The sequence below is a fragment of the Rhamphochromis sp. 'chilingali' genome (assembly GCF_963969265.1).
Source record: "Rhamphochromis sp. 'chilingali' genome assembly, chromosome: 12".
NCBI lineage: Eukaryota > Metazoa > Chordata > Actinopteri > Cichliformes > Cichlidae > Rhamphochromis > Rhamphochromis sp. 'chilingali'.
Genome location: NC_137939.1, coordinates 23603448 through 23628363, shown reverse-complemented (window position 1 = coordinate 23628363; position 24916 = coordinate 23603448). Strand labels below are relative to the sequence as shown.

At 40.0% G+C, this 24916-nt stretch overlaps 2 protein-coding genes across 2 annotated transcripts in view; both read left to right on the top strand.

Moving 5' to 3' along the window:
• cdh26.1 (cadherin 26, tandem duplicate 1) overlaps window positions 1-24916 on the top strand; it is an 85481-nt gene that overhangs the window by 24705 nt on the left and 35860 nt on the right. The window lies entirely within an intron of this gene.
• On the top strand, window positions 191-24879 carry LOC308407676 (cadherin-like protein 26; the record flags this gene model as incomplete). Its single annotated transcript, XM_080899475.1, has 14 exons — window positions 191-226; window positions 478-612; window positions 704-850; window positions 938-1082; window positions 1202-1377; window positions 1520-1648; window positions 1733-1915; window positions 3266-3603; window positions 3709-3851; window positions 3947-4171; window positions 4322-4534; window positions 5030-5148; window positions 5410-5481; window positions 24799-24879. The coding sequence occupies 14 exons, from the start codon at window positions 191-193 to the stop codon at window positions 24877-24879; spliced, it is 2142 nt and encodes a 713-aa protein (XP_080755601.1).

Sequence of the window (24916 nt, the reverse complement as noted above, 5' to 3'; positions counted from 1 at the left end):
ATACAGATACAGATAAAGATTACGATTACCTCATGGCTAGACGTATACAGCTGATTTATAAAGATATCCCTCCCACCGGTATCTCTCTGCCAAAGCTCACATTGGCATGCAGCTGAGTTTCTACTCAAGTGCATTCAAGTAGTAGTCTGCAACGAATTCACTTCAAAACTAGCCGTTCTGTGGATATAAAATGGAACTAATACACCCAATTCTACTTTTGATTCTGGTAAGGCTTAAGTATGTAAAACTACATGTAATCTTTTATTACTTCTGCCATAAATTTCAACACAAATATTTTAAAAATATGTCTAATTGTTTTACTAATTGTGTTTATGACGATTATGTCTGTCAACATTATACTGAGTTATAGCCAGTGTTTAAAGATTAAAAATCTGCTAAGAATATAATATAATATATAATATATATGATACTCATAAATATGCTGTGCTGCACATTTACTGCAAGAAATCTTTCCAGTGTAATCTTTTGCAGTGTTGGGGAGTCCACAGATCATCTTCACAACTTTTGCTGCGTCAAAAAAGAAACTGGATCATTAATTCCTTTACTATTGATGAAGGTTATCAGGGACCTTTCCCATATTCACTGGGCAAAGTGAGTGTATGCCTTAAAATGTAACACATATCATGAAATAAGGAAAGATAATTCCAAAATTCACTGCTCGTGTGTCTTATGTTTGATACAGATTGAGGTTGAGAAGGACCTCGTTCTTTTTATGATACAAGGAGAAGGTGTCGATGAGGAACCAACGCAAGTGTTAGAAATCAATTCATATACAGGAGAAATAAAGGTCCTCCGTTCGGTGGACTACGAACAATATAAAACTCTTAAGGTAAGAAGAAATTTTAAAAAAATATCTAAATGGAAAGTAAAAGCTATGCATGGAGCGAGGTTTGATTATTTCATCTTTCCATTGCAGCTTAAATTTAAAGCACTTGACAGAGAAAAACATGAAATAGAGACACAGCTCGGGATTTATATAGAGATTTTGGACACAAACGACAACCCTCCAGAATTTCTGTTTGAAAAGTACACTTTCACCATAAAAGAGTCAACATCACAGGGTAATTTTCTCATTTGGAAAGAAATATTATTTAAATCACTAATGCTACGGTGTCAAAATTATGTTTTTGTGACAGTGAATCTAAACAAAATAATCATTATTTCCTTTTGATACTAACAGGCACTGAAGTGGGTAGAATTCAAGCAACAGATCAAGACATAAGTGAGATATATAACAAAGTTGACCTTAACATAGTTTCAGTCAAACCTAAACCTAAGGATCTTGAGTTCTACTTCAAAGAGATCGATGAGACAGGCATTGGAGTCATTTCTTTTAAAGGATGTCTGGACCATGAGGTGAGAGAAATTACTGCTTGAAAAATTAAAACTTTCCATTTTAATCTTTCAACATGAATCTCCTCAAATTTCAATAGTACAACTAAATTCAATATTTTTGACATCCATTCAAGATGAGCAAAATTTTATTTTTCTCCATCAGACAGCTGAGAAATACACCATTATAGTGGAGGCCAAAGACAATGGAGAAAAACCGCTATCCACCTCCTGCACCATCATAATCAATATAGAAGATGGAAATAATCACCTTCCTGCCATCACACAGCAAACAGTTAGCAGTTACTTATTTCAGTCACAATAATTTATTCAATGAAAATCATTTCCTATTTTACATCTTCCTCTTTTGTGACCCAAGGGCCCAGAAAAAGTGAAAGAAGGACAGACAAATGTTCTTGTTTCACGTATACAAGTTTATGATGAAGACACCAGAGGAACCCCAGCATGGAGAGCCAAATATACAATCCAAGGAGACACAAACAACAACTTTAGAATAACTACAGATCCTGAGACAAACGATGGACTACTCCATGTGGAAAAGGTATTTTTGTGATTATGTTTACAGTAGACTAAACTTTCCAATCTAAGTAGTTCAAAACAGTCTCTGTGGTAAAAACCCTGTTGCATTTTTTAAATTAACCAACATAAGCTCTTTTTTATCTTCAAAAATTAGTATATAAAACACAGAAAAATATGAAAGAGATTTTCCTGGCCTGGCTTTTTATAGCAGATAACCTTAAAAATAATTTGAAGTAGAACAAAAATGGAAGAAAACCATGACTCAGCATATGAACATACCTGATGCTGCTAAAGTGAAGCAGAACAAAATTACAGTGGTTTTATTAGACACAGCTAAGCGTTTTGCAATTTCGCATAAGTTTAAAAAGTTTATATTTATTCAGTATTGAACAGCAGAAATGAGACTTTGTTGTCAGAAGTCATTTATATAAGAAAAAGCAGTGACCAACAGTGCTGTAAACAACAGTAGACTGCTTGGAAATAAGCAAGCAAATCATGCAGAAAACAGATTTGAGATGGGGAAACTGTTCTTGAAGTGCACTGAGAGAGAGAGAGCTGTGCAGGAAGTGTGATTTTATCATAGTGGAAGCAAAACAGCAAAAGTAAGAGGGAATTCATGACGATGTTTATGTAAAGTGAAATGTGAAGCGGCGAAGCATAGTTTTGATCTTCTTTTGCTGCTGGTTCAGTCTATTTTGGTTGGAGAGGGACAAAACCTACAGCTTTACAATCTAGTGCAAAAAAAGACAAAAACACAAAGCGCAGCCCCGACCTATCAGAATCTGTGAGCTGTCGACTTTCAGCACTGACTGTTTATGTGAAAGAAAGCCGAAATCTCACTCACTGTGATGCATCGGGTCCGCGCTCTGTGCGAGAGTCTTTTTGTGGAATCCATTTACCTGCTTTCATTTACTGTTTTAGCTGTTTTGTGGTTGCTGAAATAGTTTTGTGAGATTCTGGCATTTCTGGCAAAGTACATTTATATTTAAAAATCGATTCGGGATTTTAACAAATCGATATGGCTTTATTCAAGCTAAAAGCAATTTTAATCGGGTAGCAAACAGTTTTAACCAAAGCTATGATTTAAAAAGCCCTGGAAAAATATGATAAGTTATTGTTGGGTCTGCGCTTCCACAGGCCCCGCTGGTTTAGAAACCTATTCCCGTTAACGTCAAGCAAGGAAGCAAGATGAACAGCTTTTACTTGCTAGCAAGGGAGACTGGCGGTGGGAGCTGAACACTCCTCACCTGTCTCCTAGCCAGAATCAAATAAACAGCCTTCCTCGCAGCCTTTTATTTCCATGATTTACAAATTTAAGTAACACAATGACAACATTTAACAATTTGACTCCAACAGTTATGCTCTTTTACAGGCTTTAAACTATGAAGATGGTGCTCTGAAGAATATAACTATCACTGTAGAGAATGAGATCCCCTATTATTCATGCAAAGTGGAAAAACGCAGCTCCATTGGTCTTTGGAAAGTAGTTACCATATCTGGTTCCGCTGCTACTGGGTCTGCAATGAGCTTCGTGGCTGGAACAGTTGCATCCAGCCGTCAAGTGATCGTGGCTGTTGAGGATGTCAATGAGCCTCCAGTTTTTGACAAGACTTCCATAGAAACTGTGGTCACTGAGAATGTTAAGGAAGGCCAATACCTGGCAACACTCACAGCTAAAGACCCTGATGTTGCCAACAAAAACACATTTAAGTAAGTCTTGACAACTATACAACTACATGTCACTTCTACAAGACAAAAACATACAGCATTACTACATCAGTAGACACTTTGAAAATGACTAACAAACCATTTCAGATACATTATAGGACACGATCCAGCTGGTTGGATTAAAGTGGACCCTGACACTGGAAACATAACAACATCAAAGCCCTTGGATCGAGAGTCAGAGTTTGTTAAAGACAACATTTTTGTAGTCACAATATGTGCTGTTGACGATGGTATGAATCGACAAGTATTTACATATTTGGCCCATTATTCATTTACATTTCCTCATTACATTTCTAAACAAGTTGCAATACTTTTTCATCACCAGGGAAACCACAAATGACAAGCACTGCAACTCTTAGTATCTATGTTAGAGATGACAATGATCATACTCCATACCTGGTTGTAAGCACAATTGAAATGTGCCAATCTGACGGACAATCCTTTGCCAACATCACAGCCTTGGACTCAGATGTTGAGCCCTACAGTGGCCCTTTCACCTTCAAGCTCCATGGAGATGTTGAGGGCAAGTGGAAGATTGACCCTGTCACTGGTAAGCTTTAGAGTCTGCAGATACTCAACCTTATATTACTCACAAAAATAATATATTGAATAAATTTCTGAGCCTCCTTTAAGTAAATTTAAAAAAAATCCACTGACTGTTAGCAATGCAATTGAAAATGCATTCATTTGGAACACACAGGTTATTCAGTCAACTTGGTTAAAGAGCCTACAGTTCATTCCGATTACCATGAGCTGTTGCTAGAAGTTTCTGACCACCAGGGGAAATCAGCTTTCCACAACCTGTCAGTTACTGTTTGCAGCTGCTTATACTCAGAAATCCCAAACTGTCATGTAATGAAATCTGCACTAGGAGGAGAGGGAATGATTTTTTTGGCCATGCTGCTGTTTACAGGTAGGACACATGATCAAAATTAATCAAGTATTATGAATAAGATAACTTGTAAATGTTGTTGTTATAGCTAAAGATGATCAATACATAAAGACAAAAATACAATTCTCCTGTGAGTTTTCTCTTTTAATGATAAGTAGCAACTTTAACCCTGATAATGTTATGGCAAAAAAAAAAAAAGTTTCTCTGGAAAAGAACATAAAAAGAGTTTGATGAGTGCTTTAAAAAAAAAAAAAAGCAGAAAAACTACTTTGTCAATGAAACTAACAAAATATCTTATTTTAGTCAAAGACTTTCTTTTTGAAGGAAAAACATAAATAAATCAAAATCATAATGTGATACACAATTAGAGTTTTGGGTTAAGTTTTTTTCCTTCTTTTTTTTTTTAAATTAAACTGGCCTTAAAGATGTCTTCCCTGATGCAAGTGAATAATAACTAATTATTACTTTAATACTTTAAGGCCATATGCATTTCTTTGTGTGGTTTTTATGTTTTAGGTTTATTTTCTGTGGCTTTTCTGATGTTCTGCAAGAAAGAGACTGTAAAAATCCAAGATAATTACCTTGAAGAACAACTGATGACATTTAACATTGACAATCCAGGATCAGGCTGCCCAGTAAATACTTTATCATAAAATTACATATACTTTCTTTTTACTGTATGCTAATACAAGAACACGTATTTGCACACAAGCACAGACACTTTTTTGTGAATATTTGTTGATTCTCTTATTGAGTGACTTTTTTATGTATATGAGCCTATTAAATTCTTTTAAAAGTGATTAAAATAACTTACAAGTTTTATTTATTGAATGTATGTAAACTCAATTGTGACTGGTTTTGGTGGAAAAACTTAAAACACTATTACTATTTCTGAAGCAGGTGTCGGGAACCAAAAAGAGAACCAGATGCAAGAAATATCTCACGTTAAAACTGTCACAACGAATCCAGTAAGTGTTGCAAAATATATATTTTTGTAATAATACAATTTTTTAGCTGTTTTTTTTTTTTTAATGAGTGGCTCTGAATTGCAGCCTGTCACAAATCATTCAACTGTGATGCATGGCCACTTAGAGGAGTATGACATGTGCGAAAATTAATTCCTGCAAAAGTCACAAAGTCCAAATAAAAATTGGCATTGGACACTTTTATTATCAACTATCACTACTGGACAAATTATAAAACTGTTCTTGTGATATTTTAGGTTGTATGTTCAACAAATCTTGTGAAAAGCCCAAAAGGAGCAGGCAGTTGCTATACAAGGTGCCATCATTGTAACATAAATCCAAATATAATGTGTCTTAATCGTCTGTGCCATTGAACTTATTTTTTACTATTACCTCGCAGGTTCTCTCAAAAAAATGAGTGACCGCAATTTACTTTCAGCTGATTACACACTTATCATCCTGTTAAAAAAACATTAAACCTGAAATAACACAAAACTGTCCTAAATACAGGTGCCAATCATATAATTAGAATATCATCAAAAAGTTGATTTATTTCACTAATTCCATTCGAAAAGTGAGACTTGTATAATGGTTACATTCATTCCACACAGACTGATATATTTCAAGTGTTTATTTCTTTTAATTTTGATGACTATAACTGACAACTAATGAAAACCCCAAATTCAGTATCTCAAAAAAGTAGAATATTACTTAAGACCAATACAAAGAAAGGATTTTTAGAATTCTTGGCCAACTGAAAAGTATGAGCAAGTACAGCACGCAATACTTAGTTGGGGCTCCTTTTACCTGAATTACTGCAGCACTGCGGGATGGCATAGATTTGATCAGTCTGTGGCACTGCTCAGGTAAACGGTAAATGCATTTGTATTAGAGATGGCACGATACCACTTTTTTATGTCCGATACCGATACCGATATCATAAATTTGGATATCTGCCGATACCGATATGAATCCGATATAGTGTTTTTTAATCAACAAAACTGTTTTTTAAATATCTTGCTGCATTTTGTATGAGTTCATACTCAAGTTTAATGAAGTTTGTGGCTCCTTCAGTTACACTGGAGGAGGAAGCGGGGAAGACACAGGATGGAAAGGGGCAGAACAGAGCCTCCCCAGAAGACAAAGGAGAAGATATGGAGCTAATAATCTTAGTAAATTATCTTATTTATGTGCAGAATACTTCCAGCCAGGCTCCTGTGAGCTGTGCGGTCCTCAGAGAGATGCCACTGATAATTTTCAGGTTCAGGAAATTAATATTTGGCAGGTAGTCATCAGCTGATGTGACGATATTGAAGAGGGTTTGTGTTTCTATGAATTACATCTCAGTTACCCGGCAAGCAGATTCACTGACAAGGACAGAGAGCGATGAATGATGCCTGAAACTTTTACCAAAGTATTATTTTTGATTCATTACAGCATGGACATTTCTCCAGTCAACTGCAGGGTGTATTATTATCATTGTTGTTGTTGTTATTTGTAACAGCTGGTAAAGGACATCCTCTGGAAATGAACCTGTTTTCTTTTTAGCACCTTGGAGAGTCTTTGTTCCAACTTTGGGCTTAATTTTCTGTTTTTGGAGCATGTTGAAGAACTTGGCATCCTTTTTGTTGGGGATTGTAGTTAAATGTTGATTTGTAACTGTTTTTGGAGCATGCTGAGGAACTCAGCACAGTTCCTCAGTGGGTTTAAGCTGTCCCAGTGTCTTCTATGTCTTCATGAAACCCCAGACTTGACAGTTCATGGTCAGATGATCTGCTGCAGATATCTTGTTTTTGTTATTGTGGAGAAGCAGTATGTCAGGTAACAATGGGATAATTCCTCACAGTCACACAGTATAGTCATAATCTAAAACATGTCATAATCGTCATAATCTAAAACATGAAATACTGCACGCAGCCAGATTTATACATAAAACTGCTCCTTCCTCCTTCTCACTTCCTGTCCTCCAACCAACAGCACACTAAACAACCTCGGCAGGGAAGTAATTGCTACCTCTCTCTCCATTCCTCACGCCACTCTGCGTACACTACGCTTGTTTGTCTTTCGCTGCACTTGTGCATGCTAATTCACTCATGTTTTCTCTGCAGGCGTTGCATTCCAACGAGTCTCTGTCTAACATTGTGCTTTCTCAGGATCGTCTCCGCAATTTAAACATTTTAATCGGGGAAAAAAAACGGGAAATCAAAACAAGCCTTTTTACCGAGTGTGTGTTCCTGCATCCGTGTGTGTGGAAGTGGGTCAGGAATGTTTGTGGAGTAGTGCTAGTTGGTGTGATTAATTACTGTGAGAAGAAACATGAATAAAACAACACATTTGACGGCACTTTGTAACGAAGCAGTTTCAGTAACGAGCCCCAGATATCACTAATGATTGTTCAGGGATATTAACACACACACACACACACAGTGCTGATCATCCTCTGACAAACTTTCCCTGTTACTCTCCTTTGCTGTTAAACAGTCTGCTTGCTTTACTGCAGAGACCTTTCAGGTCTGTCAGATGTTGAATTTGTGTTTTTCTAATTGGATCTGTCTAAACATGTTGGCATGCCTGAAATATTTCTCTAATTAGCTCACAAACATTTGGTTTTTCATTTTCTGACATGTCTAATTCCTGAAAATGTGGCTGCTGAAACATAAGCGCTGCTGTTAGTGCTGCTGAGCCACATCTGTCACACAGGATCAGTGAGTGAACACTCTGCCATCATGTTCAGCAGGTAAACGCAGGACGGTGTTAGGGTCCCTGGGTCGTTGACCCAGTGTTTTGTGTTTTTGGTTCTTTGATTTTGTTATTTCATTATATTCTTGCTTTGCTTTACGGGTTTTAGGATTATTCTTAGTTAAGGTTCTCTGGGTGGGGTTTGGTTAGAGTTTTAGTGTTCTTGTTTTCTGTCTGTGTAATCCTTAGTTGCTGTCTCCCCTGTCTGCCCTGGTCCCACGTCTCTGTTCCCTCTGTTGTAGTGACTGCATGTGAGTCTGTGTCTTTTGTTCAGTCTCTGTTATGTTTCCTGTTTTACTTTGAAAGTCCATGTCTCATGTTAATGTGTCTGGTTTTGCTTCCTTTGTCTCGTTAGGCCTGATTTGCCCCAGCTGTGTTTCCCTCCTGTTACTCATTCCCTGATTGCTCCCGCTGTGTATTTAAGCCCTGTGTTTCTCTGTGTCCTTGTCGTGATCTACTGTTTATTTTGCTGTGTGTTTTGTCAGTCCACCAGTGTTAGTTTATTTTGAGTTTTTCCAGTTATGTTATGTTTGAGTTCAGCATTAAAGCTGTTTCGGTTTAAGTTTGTCTCTGGAGTCTGCACCTTGGGTCCTATTCCTCTCCGCACACAGCCATCACATAACAGACGGTGCTCCAAGCTTAATTATCCAACGGCCCACTTACAAATCTTTAAGAATGAACTGCTCAAAGCAAACCCATTACAAGGGGAAAAGTAGACGTCTTCGATCAGCTCTACTTATAGTAAACCAAATGTTAGTGGAATATTAAACTATTTTCCAGTTTCCCAGCTCCTTTTTTGCTCTGGAAAATCATCACTACACAATGATTTTCATGCATGTCGGCTGACATTAACAGCAACATGAGTGACACATTGTGGGGGATCTGACCTGCTCTTTGTGTTGTGTCCTACTGCAGAAACATGACTTAATGTTTAAATTTGAAAACAAGAGACTGGAAATTTCAAATGGCAGGAGATGAAAAAAACAGTCCTCCAGGAAGAATAGAAAGTGATTCAGACGCAGCGTGAAGTGTCAAACATCACAGGATGCTTTGTGCAAGTTAATAGCAGGAAAATTAAGTGTTGGGTCAAAATGAAATGATGATTGAATAAAAGAATACACACAAACGTAGAGAGCACTCACATTTTAACTTGCTGATTGCTCTGACTTTTCTATGACCTCAAATAAATTTTCATCCAGAGAAAACTAAATGTTTGGCCACAAATGATGAATTTTGACATGTTTATGATTATAAAGCATTGTGTGCTCTCTGATACAAGATATGATGCATAATAAAGCATCTGGAGGCAACAGTTGTTGTGATTCAGGGCTAGATACATAAGGTTGAATTGATACAGTCGACCTTGTGTTCTGTAAGGATGTTGCTTTCACCTGTAGCACAGACAGCTAAACACCACTGCAGTCCGAGCATAGCACTTCCTGATGAGGGCGGTCTCCCCAGCATCGCACCAATGCTCACCCCACATGCACACTCTCAGATGGACGTCCTCCTTTGGTTTGCAAAGTCCTGTCTCGAACCCTCAAGCTGAGCGCTGATGGTGGGTCCAGAGATAAAAAAAATTAAAATCAATAGAAGTGTTTCAATAGGATCATAATTTCAAAATGAATATTTTGTTTTATTCAGTCAGATCTGAAAGCGACAACTGAAAACATGACATCAGCTGAGCAGGAACATTGCTCACTTCTTTTTAAAGCCAGAGGAGCAGATGATTCAACGTGGGGAATCCAGATCCTATCTGCACCTGTGGAATATGCCTGGACAATACAGAGGCCTAAGCTCTCCAACAGGACCAAAAATATCTGCTGAAAGACTGAAACAGCACAGGAACCAGCAGAGGTCTCAGGGCCACAAGCTTGGTCCATCCATCTGTCCATCTGTCCGTCAATCTTTTTCTGCTCATCCAAAGTCTGGTCGTGGGGCAGCAGCCTAAACAGAGAAGCCAGACCTGTCTCTCCCTGGCCACTACCTCCAGCTCCTCCAGGGGAACAATGAGACATTCCCAGGAAAGCTGAAAGAGACATAAACTGTACAGTGTGTCCTGGGTCTACCCCAGGGGCCTAGTAGGACAGGGGTGGCTAACTACAGGCCTTGAGAGCCGGTGTCCTGCAGGTTTTTGAAATCACCCTGAGTCAACACACCTGAATCAAATGAATAGTTCATTACCAGGCCTCTGGAGAACTTCAAGAAATGTTGAGGAGGGTTTGAGAAACCGTGTTTGCCGGACGGGGCCCCGTCGCCTTCGCCTTTGCCTTCGCGGTCCCCTGCGACTGCTTAAAGAAAAGTGGTTATCCAAGTCGCAGCGAGCCGAACATAACGTGTTAGATTATGTTTGCAGTTTTAGAGAGCGTCTTTTCCGTGCATGTCAGTTGGCCCGTGAAAATTTGGAACAAACTCAAGGCAACATGAAAGCCCGGTATGACAAAAAGACAGTGGTCCGACATTTTGCTCCTGGTGAAAAAGTTCTGGTGTTGCTTCCTTTAGTTGGGTCTAGCCTTCATGCTCAGTTTTCTGGTCCCTATGAGGTGGACAAAAGGATAAGTGACACTAGCTATGCAGTAAAAGCTCCTGATCGAAAGAGAAAACTGAGGGTTTGCCACGTTAACATGCTTAAACGCTATGTTTCTAGAGAGGACTCGGCAGCCGAAAAAACCTCTCCCATAGCGCCTGTCTCTGTGTGTTCGGCACCACCATTGTATGTTTTGCAAGATGATGACTTGATTGACAAGAGCAGTTGTATGCCGTTGGCCCGTTTGCAAAACTCAGAAGTGTTAGAGAACTTAGAATCATTTCTGTCGCATCTGTCAGATTCCGCCCGCAAAGATATCCTTGATCTGATTGAAGCTAATTTGCTGCTTTTCTCTGACCATCCGCGGCAGATGTCTGTGCTCTTTCATGATATCGTTGTGGAAGTTGATAAGCCAATAAAGCAACATGCTTATCGAGTAAATCCAACCAAGCGGATTTTAATGCAACAGGAAGTCGAATACCTGGTTAAACATGGGTTAGCTGAGCCCAGTAACAGTGCGTGGAGTTCACCCTGTATTTTGGTGCCTAAACCAGATAACACCCCACGTTTCTGTACCGATTTCAGAAAGGTTAATTCAGTCACAAAACCTGATTCTTTTCCTCTCCCCAGAATGGAGGACTGCATGGATCGTGTCGGCTCAGCTACATACGTCACTAAATTAGACATGTTAAAAGGGTATTGGCAAGTCCCGTTAACCCCCAGAGCTTCCGAAGTCTCCGCGTTTGTAACTCCAGATCATTTCCTCCAATACACTGTAATGCCCTTCGGGTTGCGACACGCACCTGCAACATTTCAACGTCTGATGCAGAAGGTATTATTTGGAGTGAAAAACTGTGAGGCATACTTGGATGACATTGTCATTTATTCTCCAACATGGTCAGAACATCTGGAAACGCTCTCTGAGGTGTTCGGACGTTTTTGTGAATCTTCTCTCACATTAAACCTCTCTAAGTGTGAGTTTGGCAAAGCCACCATTACTTATTTAGGGAAACAGGTCGGACAGGGGCAAGTGCGCCCTGTTGCTGCGAAGGTACAGGCCATTGTTGATTTTCCTGTTCCGCAGACAAAAAGAGCTCTGCGTTGTTTTTTAGGAATGGCCGGTTTTTATCGAGGGTTTTGCAGAAATTTTTCTGATGTGGTTAGTCCCCTAACTGATCTTATTAGCCCCTTAAAGCCTTTTATTTGGTCTCCAGCATGTCAGGTGGCATTCGAATCTGCCAAAGCATTGTTGTGCAGTGCACCAGTGCTAGCTGCGCCGAATTTTGAGCGCCCTTTTAAACTAGAAGTTGATGCCAGCTCGTGTGGCGCAGGCGCTGTTCTGTTACAGGAAGATGGTCACGGCGTAGATCATCCCGTCTGCTACTTTTCAAAAAAGTTTAACAGACACCAGACCCATTATAACACCATTGAAAAAGAGGCTCTTGCCTTACTCCTTGCGTTACAGCATTTTGAGGTCTATGTCGGGTCAAGAGTGCTGCCTGTGCAGGTGTTTACCGATCACAACCCACTGGTGTTTCTTTCCCAAATGCGCAACTCCAATCAAAGACTTATGCGCTGGTCCTTGTTATTGCAAGATTTTAACTTGGAGATCAGTTACAAGAAAGGGAAAGATAACGTGCCCATAACGGCCCAACCCAACCAGCAGACCGTTCACTGTGTCAAAATATTATGGTAATGTAAGAGCATGTAGGGGTGGACCGCCTTTTTGGTTGATCAGTTTTCTCCTGTTTTTGTTAGGCAGGGAGGAAAGTGATTGTCGTTTGGTTTCGTTCTTTTGAGTAGGTAAGTTGTGTTTATTCCTGAGATAGGTTACTTTTTGTTTGTTGTTTTGGCCTTGGGTTCACCCTGAAGTTATGGTATGCTCACTTCCTTTGTTTAAAAGCTGGAGAGCAGTCAGTCAAATGCTGGAGTCATTCATATGTATATTAGGTCGTTACCTAGGAATTCTGGAGGGAGGGGAGTGGGGGTGAGTGATTGAGGGGGTGGGGGAGTGGAGTGTTTCAGTTTGCCATCTTAGGGAGAAATCAACACATGTCCTTTGTATGTCCTTTGTTGCTGACATTTATTGATGAAAACAGTACAAAAAACCAACCATTTGTACACATATTTACAAATAATGATAAAAAGTGAGTGAGTACATTTCAACATTTTCAGCAATCACTCACAATCCTGGCACTGCCACGGTATCTGTCGTCTGCATTTACCACATGTGTACCTGTAGCAGTGAACACATCGCACAGTGGCCTGATTTTTTTTGCATCTGTGTACTTGGATTTTAGGTCGCAAGCCACCCAAAACTTGATCCCAAACTTGTCAGGTTTACTTGCAATATACTGCAGGAAACAGCACCGAGTCTTTGATGGGAAAAGCTGTTCATCAACGGTGATATGTAGACCAGGGTTGTAGCACGTGATGCAGTTGGTGACAAATGATCCCCACACACTGGAAATTGCAGCGAACTTATCAGTCTTTGCTCGATCACTGCGGGTGGACTTGTCATCAAAGCGTAGGTGTTGCATGATGTCTTGGAAGCGGTTTCGTGCCATAGTTCCAATTATCTGTGGGTTTCCCAGGTTTGCTGACCAGCAGTCATTTACCGATGGAACCCTGTAAACCCCCCGCAAGATGACAATTGCAATAAATGCCATTAGTTCAGGGAGGTCCATGAACCAATGAACATGCTCCATGCACCACTCAGCAGGCCATTTGTAAATATGTGTACAAATGGTTGGTTTTTTGTACTGTTTTCATCAATAAATGTCAGCAACAAAGGACATACAAAGGACATGTGTTGATTTCTCCCTAAGATGGCAAACTGAAACACTGAAACACTCCACTCCCCCACCCCCTCAATCACTCACTGAGTGATTGAGGGGGTGGGGGAGCTGCTAAAAGCGGTGAGCTTCCTTTTGTGTTTCATCTTGATGCATTCTCAATCATCCAGGGAAACAAATCTCCAAAAGTCACCAACTTGGAGTGTTTCAGTTTGCCATCTTAGGGAGAAATCAACACACATGGGTGTATGTCCTTTGTTGCTGAGATTTATTGATAAAAACAGTACAAAAAACCAACCATTTGTACACATATTTACAAATGGCCTGCTGAGTGGGAAACCCACAGATAATTGGAACTATGGCACGAAACCGCTTCCAAGACATCATGCAACACCTACGCTTTGATGACAAGTCCACCCGCAGTGATCGAGCAAAGACTGATAAGTTCGCTGCAATTTCCAGTGTGTGGGGATCATTTGTCACCAACTGCATCACGTGCTACAACCCTGGTCTACATATCACCGTTGATGAACAGCTTTTCCCATCAAAGACTCGGTGCTGTTTCCTGCAGTATATTGCAAGTAAACCTGACAAGTTTGGGATCAAGTTTTGGGTGGCTTGCGACCTAAAATCCAAGTACACAGATGCAAAAAAAATCAGGCCACTGTGCGATGTGTTCACTGCTACAGGTACACATGTGGTAAATGCAGACGACAGATACCGTGGCAGTGCCAGGATTGTGAGTGATTGCTGAAAATGTTGAAATGTACTCACTCACTTTTTATCATTATTTGTAAATATGTGTACAAATGGTTGGTTTTTTGTACTGTTTTCATCAATAAATGTCAGCAACAAAGGACATACAAAGGACATGTGTTGATTTCTCCCTAAGATGGCAAACTGAAACACTCCACTCCCCCACCCCCTCAATCACTCACCCCCACTCCCCTCCCTCCAGAATTCCTAGGTAACGACCTAATATACATATGAATGACTAGCCAATTTAGCTTCCACTTCCACCATTTGACTGCTCTCCGGGTTTTATAGGTAGAAAGGTAGAAGCCTGGGGATGCTAGTGTTAAAACAACAACTACACTAAAGCTATTCTGTTATACCTGTATGCAAAAAAAAATATTTCATAGTTCAGCAATACTGATCAATCTAATAAACTTAAACCTACACCATCCTCCCTATTCTGGTATTTTAAAGAGTACTTAGCATAAATATTAAGCAACCTAACTAATAGGGTTCTGTGGAGCAGGGAAATTATTTTACTGCTATTGTTAAATAATTGTCATTATTACCATTGCATTAATAATATAATCTGGAGTTTATATTGCATTCAGGGGTTGAACAGTGTGTGTCTTTCAGAAAGACTAAGTTGCAGGCTGACAGGAAGTTGCAGGTTTGCAGAGTGTGCCTTTTGCAGAACTGAAACCGAAAGCAGAGTCTAAGTGCAGGTTATTTTGAGGAGCATTTGAGGACGAGACACAGACAGTAGGTGAAGAGGTGACACAAAGAGCATGTGAGGTCAACACATACACACACATTAGTTAAATTTATTTAGAGGAACCGTCCTTGTTGTCTCGGCAAGAAAGAGGAACAATTCATTTTAAGATAAGAACGGAAAGTACCAAGCCATGAAAATAGAAGATGATTTTCTAGGTGAAAAGTCATGGTGATGTTGATCTGATCTATGTATAAAATGTACCGGTGACGCATGAAGGGGCGTCAGTAAACAAACCCTGATGCTATAAAATATCTGTTCATGCTTTGATTAAGTCGAGGACTACTGGCTGTCTGCGTACAGAGTGTCTTCCCACACGTGTGTTCATTAAAATCATTGTTTGACCAAAGACCTTCTGGACCATGGGTGGTGTGTACTCTCCTTCCTCAACTTTGAACCTTAACATTTGGGGGCTTCGTCCGGTGGTTGAGGAGGGAGGATTGGAGGTTTAGATGGAGAAATTTGGTGGTCTCTGAGGTGGTCTGACGGGCAGACATGAATTCCAGTGGTCGAAGTGAGTGGGCATAAGCCGGCTTATCCAAAAGGTAAGGCACTACCTGTTGAATTATTTCCAAAGTGTGCCAAATTGGACATGATAAAATTTAAGTCTACTCACTGAAGTTACTGGTGGATGTCTGTTTTGATTTTGATGAGAATCTCATGACAGTACTGAGGATTTAAAGCAGTTGGACTGCTGGAAAGGATTTAATGCGGTTGGACCGCGGGAAGCAGTTGGACTGCTGGAAATGATTTTAGTAGGTTAGGGAATTTGGTTATTTTTTGGTTATAAGGTTGGACCTGCTTCAGTCTTACACTTTGTTGGGTGTTTTACTGTTGTTCCAAAGTATTATAAATTACTCAAGAACGCCAGTTGGACTGGTAGGAAGCGCAGTTCTCGGAGGTAATGCTCCCTCCTGGCCGAGGACGCTTGGCCCTGACCTATCGGCGAATAGGGTTAGTACGGTCGGCAACCGGGGAGAACTTGGGAACCTCCAAAATAGCTAGTGGTTGGACCACTTTACCGTTTGGAACGGTAATCTGCGTTTTTTTGGGCAGCAAAGGTTGGACCTTGGGTGTTGGACACTCTTAAATTGAGTTAGGGATTTTAGAAATGAGGCCAGAAACAGTTAAAGTCTTGATACTGGTTAATTGGTCGCAAAAAACTCAGGGAGTTTATCCGCTGGGCGGTTATTTTAAATTTGTCTAAAATTGTGTAGGCGCTAAAGCTGACAGATCTGACAGTGGTTGTAAATATAAGACGTCGTTGTAATATAGAATAAGAAAATTTGGTGTGAGAGATCTCTGTGTGTCGAGTCAGTAATGCACTGACTGCCTGCTGCCATTTTTAGATGGAGAGTGTGTGTGCATGCAAATGAGGCAGCTGATGCAGAGCGCATGAGAGGACTATGCTTTCGGTTTTGTGTGATTATTCAGCCCTATAACTATTGTTTGCAAATGTGGATAAATGTCTGCGATTAGAATGCTGGCTTAGTAAATAATAACATTGTAAATATATGAATGGTGACAGCGTTTCAAAATAGAATATAAGAATTGTCTGTGTTTAAAACCAACGTTTAGGTAAGAAGATTTAAGGTGGATTTGAAGGCATAAACAAAAAATAAAAGGGTTACAGTCTGCAAGTGTTGTTAATTCATGAGCTGACTGGATGCAGAGTAAGTGGAGTGGTCATCCTGAGAGGATTGAATGATGCTCTAACTCTGTGGTCAAGTCAGACATAGGTTTTAAGTAACCATGAGCCACTAATAAGCGTGACAGATTAATGAGTATGTGTAAATTGAACTTGTTAAATAGCCTTAATAGAAGTAACTCAATGAACACGCAATGAAGTGGACTTTTTAGGGGTAGTTTACCATTGATACCATAAAAAGCAACTTAATTAGTAGTTCAATAACAAATTTTAAAGATAACCTTTGTTATTTGATAAGAGAGAGAAAAATTCAGGTTACATATAGTAAATAAATAAGGGAATGTTAATCTCTGCGTCATTCCACACTGAAATTTCAATTGTAGGGGATCATTTGGAGGTGAATTGTGTAGGACACGGGGAGACAGAAGAATCTCCCCATGAGTTTTCGGTGTGCATAGAAGTTGAGGAGGCTGAACTGGAAGCCTGCCTGGGTCGTTGTTTTTGTTTATTTGAGGGTCTGCTGGAAATTTGTGAGAACGACCACCTTGATATGTGGGAGCCTTCTCGGGCAGCGATTTTTTTGTTAAACATGTGGCAGGCTGTGCAAAATGGAGAAAGCTTTGACATGATGAATAAAGGTGTGAGAGGTATTTCTTTGGTGATGTAAAGTAGGAGGTTTTAAAGTTTGAAAGTGTTTTTAATTTGAGAGAGGCATGAGTGATGTTATAAGAGTTTGAGTTTCTTTTTCTTTCAGTTTAAAACACATAAGTACATACACTTGGTACACCTGTTTACTCTTTGACTTTATTAAAACAGACGGTGTATTTGAGTTTGAATTTCAGTAATTGTATGTTGATATGGTAATTTAGTTTTATGTTAGGTGAAGGAGATGTCCATCTCTGCGTCTTGCAGGATTGAAAGTGAAAGTTGAAGGTTGTGATGTGAATGCTGTGAGTACTCGATTTGAATGATTTTGTGTGAGGTGTACAAAATACTAAATAATAATAACACTATGAAAATTGATAGTAGAGTGAGTGCAAGGTGGTGTGTGAACAGAGGAAGTCTGAGAGAGAAGTGTGTGCGTAGGCAAAATGCAGAGTGTGTGCGTGAAATAAGGGAGTATTGTTTTTACGTCAAGGTTTAGTAGAACTAAAGTAGAACGTCACAAACAAACAAAAGAAGGTAAAATGAAGAGAGAAAATAACTGACAATTACATTAATGAATAGAAAACACACATACACAAAGTGCCATATGTGAAATTATTCTAGGAAGGAATCAGAAGTGAGATAGTTTAATATAAGATGCAATGAAGGAAGCAGCTTACACTCCTCTAATTTCCAGAGCCAGTGTGTTCCCTCCCCTGCCCACTTGGGCCCCGTATCAGGCGAGTATGGAAGGCTGGATAGCCCATGACGGGTAAGATCCCACCTCGAAACCCTGGGACAACCTAAGGCAGGCACAGTCACGATTACTCGGCTTCAGTAAGAAGACGGGACCTGACGGGTAAAGCCGCTGGGCTGAGGCAGAGGGGGTAAGTGGCAAGTGGAGCCCTACCTTCTGGCTGAGGACAAAGAATGCTGCTATTTAAGGTAGGAAATCAGAATTTGGGTTAGTAAATTTGGGGAGGAGAAAATTGACTGTTTAAAGGCAAAATTATGAAGGAGTCTGACACACTGCAAAAGCAAGATATGCAAATTGACATACACAAACAGAAAATGCATTAACCTTATAAAGACAAGACAAGCTCATGGAGTTTAATGCATAGACACTGATTAAACCTGGCTAAGAACACAAACATATGCAATGAAGAACAGCTTGCTATTTTGTATGAATGATACAATGGTGTGAATGTTTAATAAAATGCATTTGAGTTTGTAATTGAGGAATATAAGAAGCCATATGACGAAGGAACTTCCTGTGTGTGTGTGTGACTGAGGAAGTGACTTTCAGACGAGGAAGCATGGCAGACAAGAGGAGTATAGATTTGGGTAGGAAATAGTTTATAGTTTAGTGATTATACGTTGTCGCAAGGGGGTTTTATGCTGAATTTAAGTATGTTAAAGGGGGTGATTTTTGTTTGCAAATTGTGTGGTTTTAATGAGACTTTCGGTGTATTGAGGAGGTGAAATTATGTGATTGGTGTTTTTGTTTTTAATAGAGGGAGTTTTAGGAAACATGGACATGTCTGGGAGGGGCCCATTATTTTGTAACAGTGCACTTTAAGAAAACCTGTCAGGTGATTTTGTTTTGTTTTTATGAGCTAACAATCAGCTCTATTTTTTCATTTCTGTTTTAAGCAGGCCTGCAACAGTGAATAACGGCGCTGAAAATTATCGGGAAGAGCAAATATAAGGTGGGCTTTCCAGATTATAATTGGCTGAGGAGAAAGCTACCTGGGGACTGATCAAGGTCGTAAGTCCCTGTAAAAAGGATTTTATGCGAGTCAATCCAGTCCAAAAGCATAAAGAAATATTTTCCTATGGAAAATAAAAAATGACTGAGCTCATTTTGCTGAGGGTGGAGAATCTGACGCGGGAAGCTCCACTATCAGCAAATACATGGTGTGACTGCATGTGAGTGAATGTGTGACTGCATGTGAGTGAGGATGAATTAATGTGGACAAACAATTGTTTTTACCAGAGAAAATTTGTTGACTGGGGTTAGATTATGGGATTATAGTATATTGTTGGGAGAATGCCAAATGCTAAAGGGGAAATATTTTTTGATGTAACTCAGTTACCATTAATTGAAGAAACACATGACTGATAACTGTTCTGTTTTAAGTTTATTTTTATGACATAGATTGGATCATGAGTGGGGAAAACTGAGCATTTTAAGTTTTGTATAGTATCTTGACACATGAAATGTATCAAGATAAAGGGGGGTTTAGGGTTTATTAATTTAATTGTTTAATAATTTAGGATCATTTTAGGACTTTTGGGGTTTTTGATCATTTGGATATGGTAAAACTGAAACTGTTATTTTTAAGTTAAGGTTAAAGGATTAAAAGTGAACTTGTCACGGTTTGCGAGGCAAGCCGTGTGGAGTTGTAGAAAAGGACCCAAAAGGCGGCAGCTCTGGTGCAGGTGAATATTTATTTACAACGGTGGGCACAAAACAGCACTGGTGGAAAAACAAGAAACCGGAAACCTAAACTGGGTAAGCTAATAACACAAACCAGAAACGAGGATGCAGGGAGGTCCGGGGAAATACACAAGGGACGCAGGGAGACCGAGGGGAAACAACACAGACGAACCAGCAACTACCATAACAGAAGACACAACTTAAATACACCCAGAGAACACAGGGAGATTACACACAGGTGGGGAACACAGGGGATACTGATAAACATAACGAGACAGGGCAGGAGTGAACACAACATTACGCATACTGACGAGAGACTGTCAAAGTAAAACAGGAAGTACACAGAGGTTCAGACAGGAGGAGAGAAAGCACGGGGAGAACACAGACATAACAGGCTGGGGGAAACATGGAATAAACACAAAGAGAGACGAGAGCTCATAAATACACAGAGGGGCACAAGGGGGTAAGAGTCACAAAGGGAAAAAACACTTAGGGAACACCACAATAGGACACCTCAGAAAACCTGGCCTAAATAAGGAGCGAAAATACAAGGAACCAAGAATACTGGGCCAACATGGCCCAGGACCATGACAGAACTGAATCCTGTTTAGAAGATACAATGCCAGTTTTTCAAAGCTGTGAATAATTCTTAGAGGGAAAATTAGTGAGGGTTGAAGGGGTAGAACAGCTTTGAGTTCTTTTTGATTTCTAGAAGTAGTGGTTATAATGTAGGCTTACACATACAGATATTACATAGGAGGTATTTTTAGGATAAAGGGGGAGCTTCTACGTAGAAATGATTTTTATACATATTGCATTTTGTGCTTTTAAAGGAGTTCTGGCTCAAATTTGTCTCTGGAGGGTCACGAGCCTTTGGCTAGCGCTATGATTAGCCAATCTACTGTGAGGATAATATGAGTTCATGAAGGATTGCACACGCTTACAGACACAGAGTTAAGAAACACACATGACAGTATTGATTCCAGGCAACAGGCCTCAAATTCATTTAGCTTTTAACTGAACTTAAAAGAAGGACCAAAGAGGAAGGAAAGCATATATTTTGGTTAAGTCTGATAAATTAGAATTAGAAGGTATTGTTACATTAAAGGGAGCAAATGAAATAAAAAGGCTATACCAAAATGGGTTATAACATAGGAAATGTGAGGTTAAAATGAAGTTAACACATAGGAGTTGTTTCAAGGCAGCATTTAGCTATGATGAAATGTATACAGGAGTAATTGCTTATATGCTTAAACTTAATTGATTAGAATGGGTGTTTTCTTTTGGATCTTTTGGAGTAGAGGAACTTGCAGCAGCGACAATTTGTGCACGGGATGTTGATGATCAGATAAGGGAAAAATAGAGCGAGCAACCGGACGTGAAAGCAGGGCTTAAAGAGTTTAAAGGGATGAGTAACGTTGAAGAATATATATACATATAAGTCAATAAGTTAAGAAGATAATTAGGATCAGGCTTTTGATTAAAGAGTCCCAGATAGGATAAGTTAGGGAGGTGCAGGAAAAGGTGTTTTGTTTCCTTTGCAGAAGATCTCGGCGACCACAGGAGGGACGAGGATCCTGGAGATCTCGAGGTCCGAGACCACCAGAGAGGGTCTGAGCGAGGACACAATGTATTGCGACCTCTGGTGTTCCAGAGGTCGAGAGAGGGAGTGTGGAGCAGGGAAATTATTTTACTGCTATTGTTAAATAATTGTCATTATTACCATTGCATTAATAATATAATCTGGAGTTTATATTGCATTCAGGGGTTGAACAGTGTGTGTCTTTCAGAAAGACTAAGTTGCAGGCTGACAGGAAGTTGCAGGTTTGCAGAGTGTGCCTTTTGCAGAACTGAAACCGAAAGCAGAGTCTAAGTGCAGGTTATTTTGAGGAGCATTTGAGGACGAGACACAGACAGTAGGTGAAGAGGTGACACAAAGAGCATGTGAGGTCAACACATACACACACATTAGTTAAATTTATTTAGAGGAACCGTCCTTGTTGTCTCGGCAAGAAAGAGGAACAATTCATTTTAAGATAAGAACGGAAAGTACCAAGCCATGAAAATAGAAGATGATTTTCTAGGTGAAAAGTCATGGTGATGTTGATCTGATCTATGTATAAAATGTACCGGTGACGCATGAAGGGGCGTCAGTAAACAAACCCTGATGCTATAAAATATCTGTTCATGCTTTGATTAAGTCGAGGACTACTGGCTGTCTGCGTACAGAGTGTCTTCCCACACGTGTGTTCATTAAAATCATTGTTTGACCAAAGACCTTCTGGACCATGGGTGGTGTGTACTCTCCTTCCTCAACTTTGAACCTTAACAGTTCCAACTCCCAGCAACAACAAAAATAAATAAATAAAAAATAGGGAACCACCCCTCACGCTCCACCTCATGATGCTTAATCGACGTAATCAACCTTAATTTGATGCAGTGTGAAAAAAAATGCACAGAAATCAATTATTTTTCAAGAAATATTAAATAGATTCAACTTCTTCAACAAAATTGCAGACTGCACAGAGGGTACCTTCCCAAAGGAAAAAGTACTATAGCTTACTAGGGTATATATATTAGACTTAATAGTTACTATATACAGTAATTGACTTCTATTCATTTTACATCAAATTAAAACTTTGGGTGTCAGATAATTATTTATTAAAAGCTAGACATTTTAAATGAGAATAAGAAAGAAAAGTATGTCTTTGTGCCCCCTTTTCCCTGTTAATGCCCTATCGGCCCCCCTGGCTAAACTTTGCTAGATCCGCCCCTGCACAGTTACCAGCGTCAGCTACGTAGAAAAAGATCCTGGAGTAGAAAGTAATATTAAATACATTCTAACAACAGCTTATCAAGCTTAAACGTGCTGCTGTTGTTCAGCCGCTGGTTTCCTCTTTCTGGTGCAAAGTGGGCCAAAAGCAAACTAGAGACACGGACTCGCGACAGAAAAGCCGATCAGCTGATCATTAAGCAGTTTCATGATTGAAGTAGCAGCAGGAGAGGCAGTCGCTTGTTAAGCTTAACGCAGGAATCCTTTACAAACATTCAGAGATGGACTTACACACTTGCTTTACTTCTCTCGGGATAACTTTGTCGGAGATGAAATGCCGGGTTGCTAGCGAAGCTCCACATGCTATCCAGACCACCGACAGGTCCCGCATGCCACAGCCGCTCTATCACGTGATGCATACTGCTCCGACGTGCTAACGTTCTGAGGTGAGTTACGGCGTGTTGCAAGTTTTGTGAGGCGTTTTCGTGATATTTAATGGATCGGATTACATTTTTTATTTTTCTCCGATATCCGATCCAGTAATTTAGGTCAGTATCGGACCGATACCGATACGTAATATCGGATCGGTCCATCTCTAATTTGTATAGCGCTTTACTTAGTCCCTATGGACCCAAAAGTGCTTTACACTACATTCAGTCATCCACCCAATCACGCACTGGTGATGGCAAGCTACATTGTAGCCACAGCTGCCCTGGGGCACACTAACAGAGGTGAGGCTGCCAGACATGGCGCCACCAGGCCCTCTGACCACTAGACAACGGGTGAAGTGTCTTGCCCAAGGACACAACGACCGAGACTGTCGGAGCCGGGGCTCGAATCGGCAACCTTCCGATTACAAGACGAAACTCTTGAGCCACAATCGCCCCACTGAGAGCCCAGGTTGCTCTGATAGTGGCCTTCAGCTCTTCTGCATTGTCGGGTCTCGCAAATCGCATCTTCCTCTTCACAATACCCCATAGATTTTCTCTGGGGTTAAGGTCAGGTGAGTTCGCTGGCCAATTAGGAACAGGGATACCATGGTCCCAGATACTGGTAGCTTTGGCACTGTGTGCAGGTGCCAAGTCCTGTTGGAAAATGAAATCTGCATCTCCATAATGTTGATCAGCAGCAGGAAGCATGAAGTGCTCTAAAACTTCCTGGTATATGGCTGTGTTGACTTTGGACCTCAGAAAACACAGTGGAGCAACACCAGCAGATGACATGGCAAGGGTTAGGGTTAAGGCGAGACCCTTCTGACACTGTCTGTTGTTCAACAGTGGCTTGACACAAGGAATGCGACAGCTGAATCCCATGTCTTGCATACATCTGTGCGTAGTGGTTCTTAAAGCACTGACTCCAGTTGCAGTCCACTCTTTGTGAATCTCCCCCACATTTTTGAAGGCGTTTTGTTTCACAGTCCTCTCGAGGGTGCAGTTATCCCTGTTGCTTGTACAGTTTTTTCGACCACATCTTTTCCTTCCCTTTGCCTCTCTATTAATGTGCTTGGACATAGCGCTCTGTGAACAGCCAGCCTCTTTTGCAATGACCTTTTGTGTCTTGCCCTCCTTGTGCAACGTGTCAATGGTTGTCTTTTGGACAACTGTCAAGTAAGCAGTCTTCCCCTTGATTGTGTAGCCTACGGAACTAGACTGAGAGACCATTTAAAGGTTTTTGCGGGTGTTTTGTGCACCTGTAGATGCTACTTACTCCTGCTTGTGTAATGTTTTCTTTTTCTGCTCTTTAATAAAACTACATAGTTCCAAGAAAATAAGTGTTTATTTGTCAAAGGTCTTTATTTTTTTTTACATTTTCATTAAGAATAGCCAAGTCACATATAGGTTTGGAAATTTGGACAGAAGATGTCAAAACTTTTGAATTTTGTCTTTTTCCAAGATTAACTACAAAAGTACATCAAGCCAGCTTAGCATGATGGGCTTGGATGACAACTGTATTTCAAACATGAAATACTGCCATGGTTTAGATTAGATTAGATGAAACTTTAATATCCCTCAGGTGGGTTCCTTCAGGAAATCTGGTTTCCAATAGCACTGCACCGACAGAAGTTACAGAATGTGAGCAGAAATATACCATATATACACATATATAAATACAGAGTATACAAAAGGGATAAATAGAATAAATAGGAATAAGAATACAAGGGAATTGCACATTTCAAGTATTGTGAGTCTATTGCACCGTTGGATATTACATTACGTTTGACATTTCTTTGTTTGGTTTCTTTTCAGGTGATGAATAAAGCCGTACCTGGAGTATCCGAAATCTGCGCACTGATTTCAAAGTCCCAAAAGGAAGGCTCAATCATTTAGTCATGAAAATGTTACGCAAGGTACAGATTATTATAAT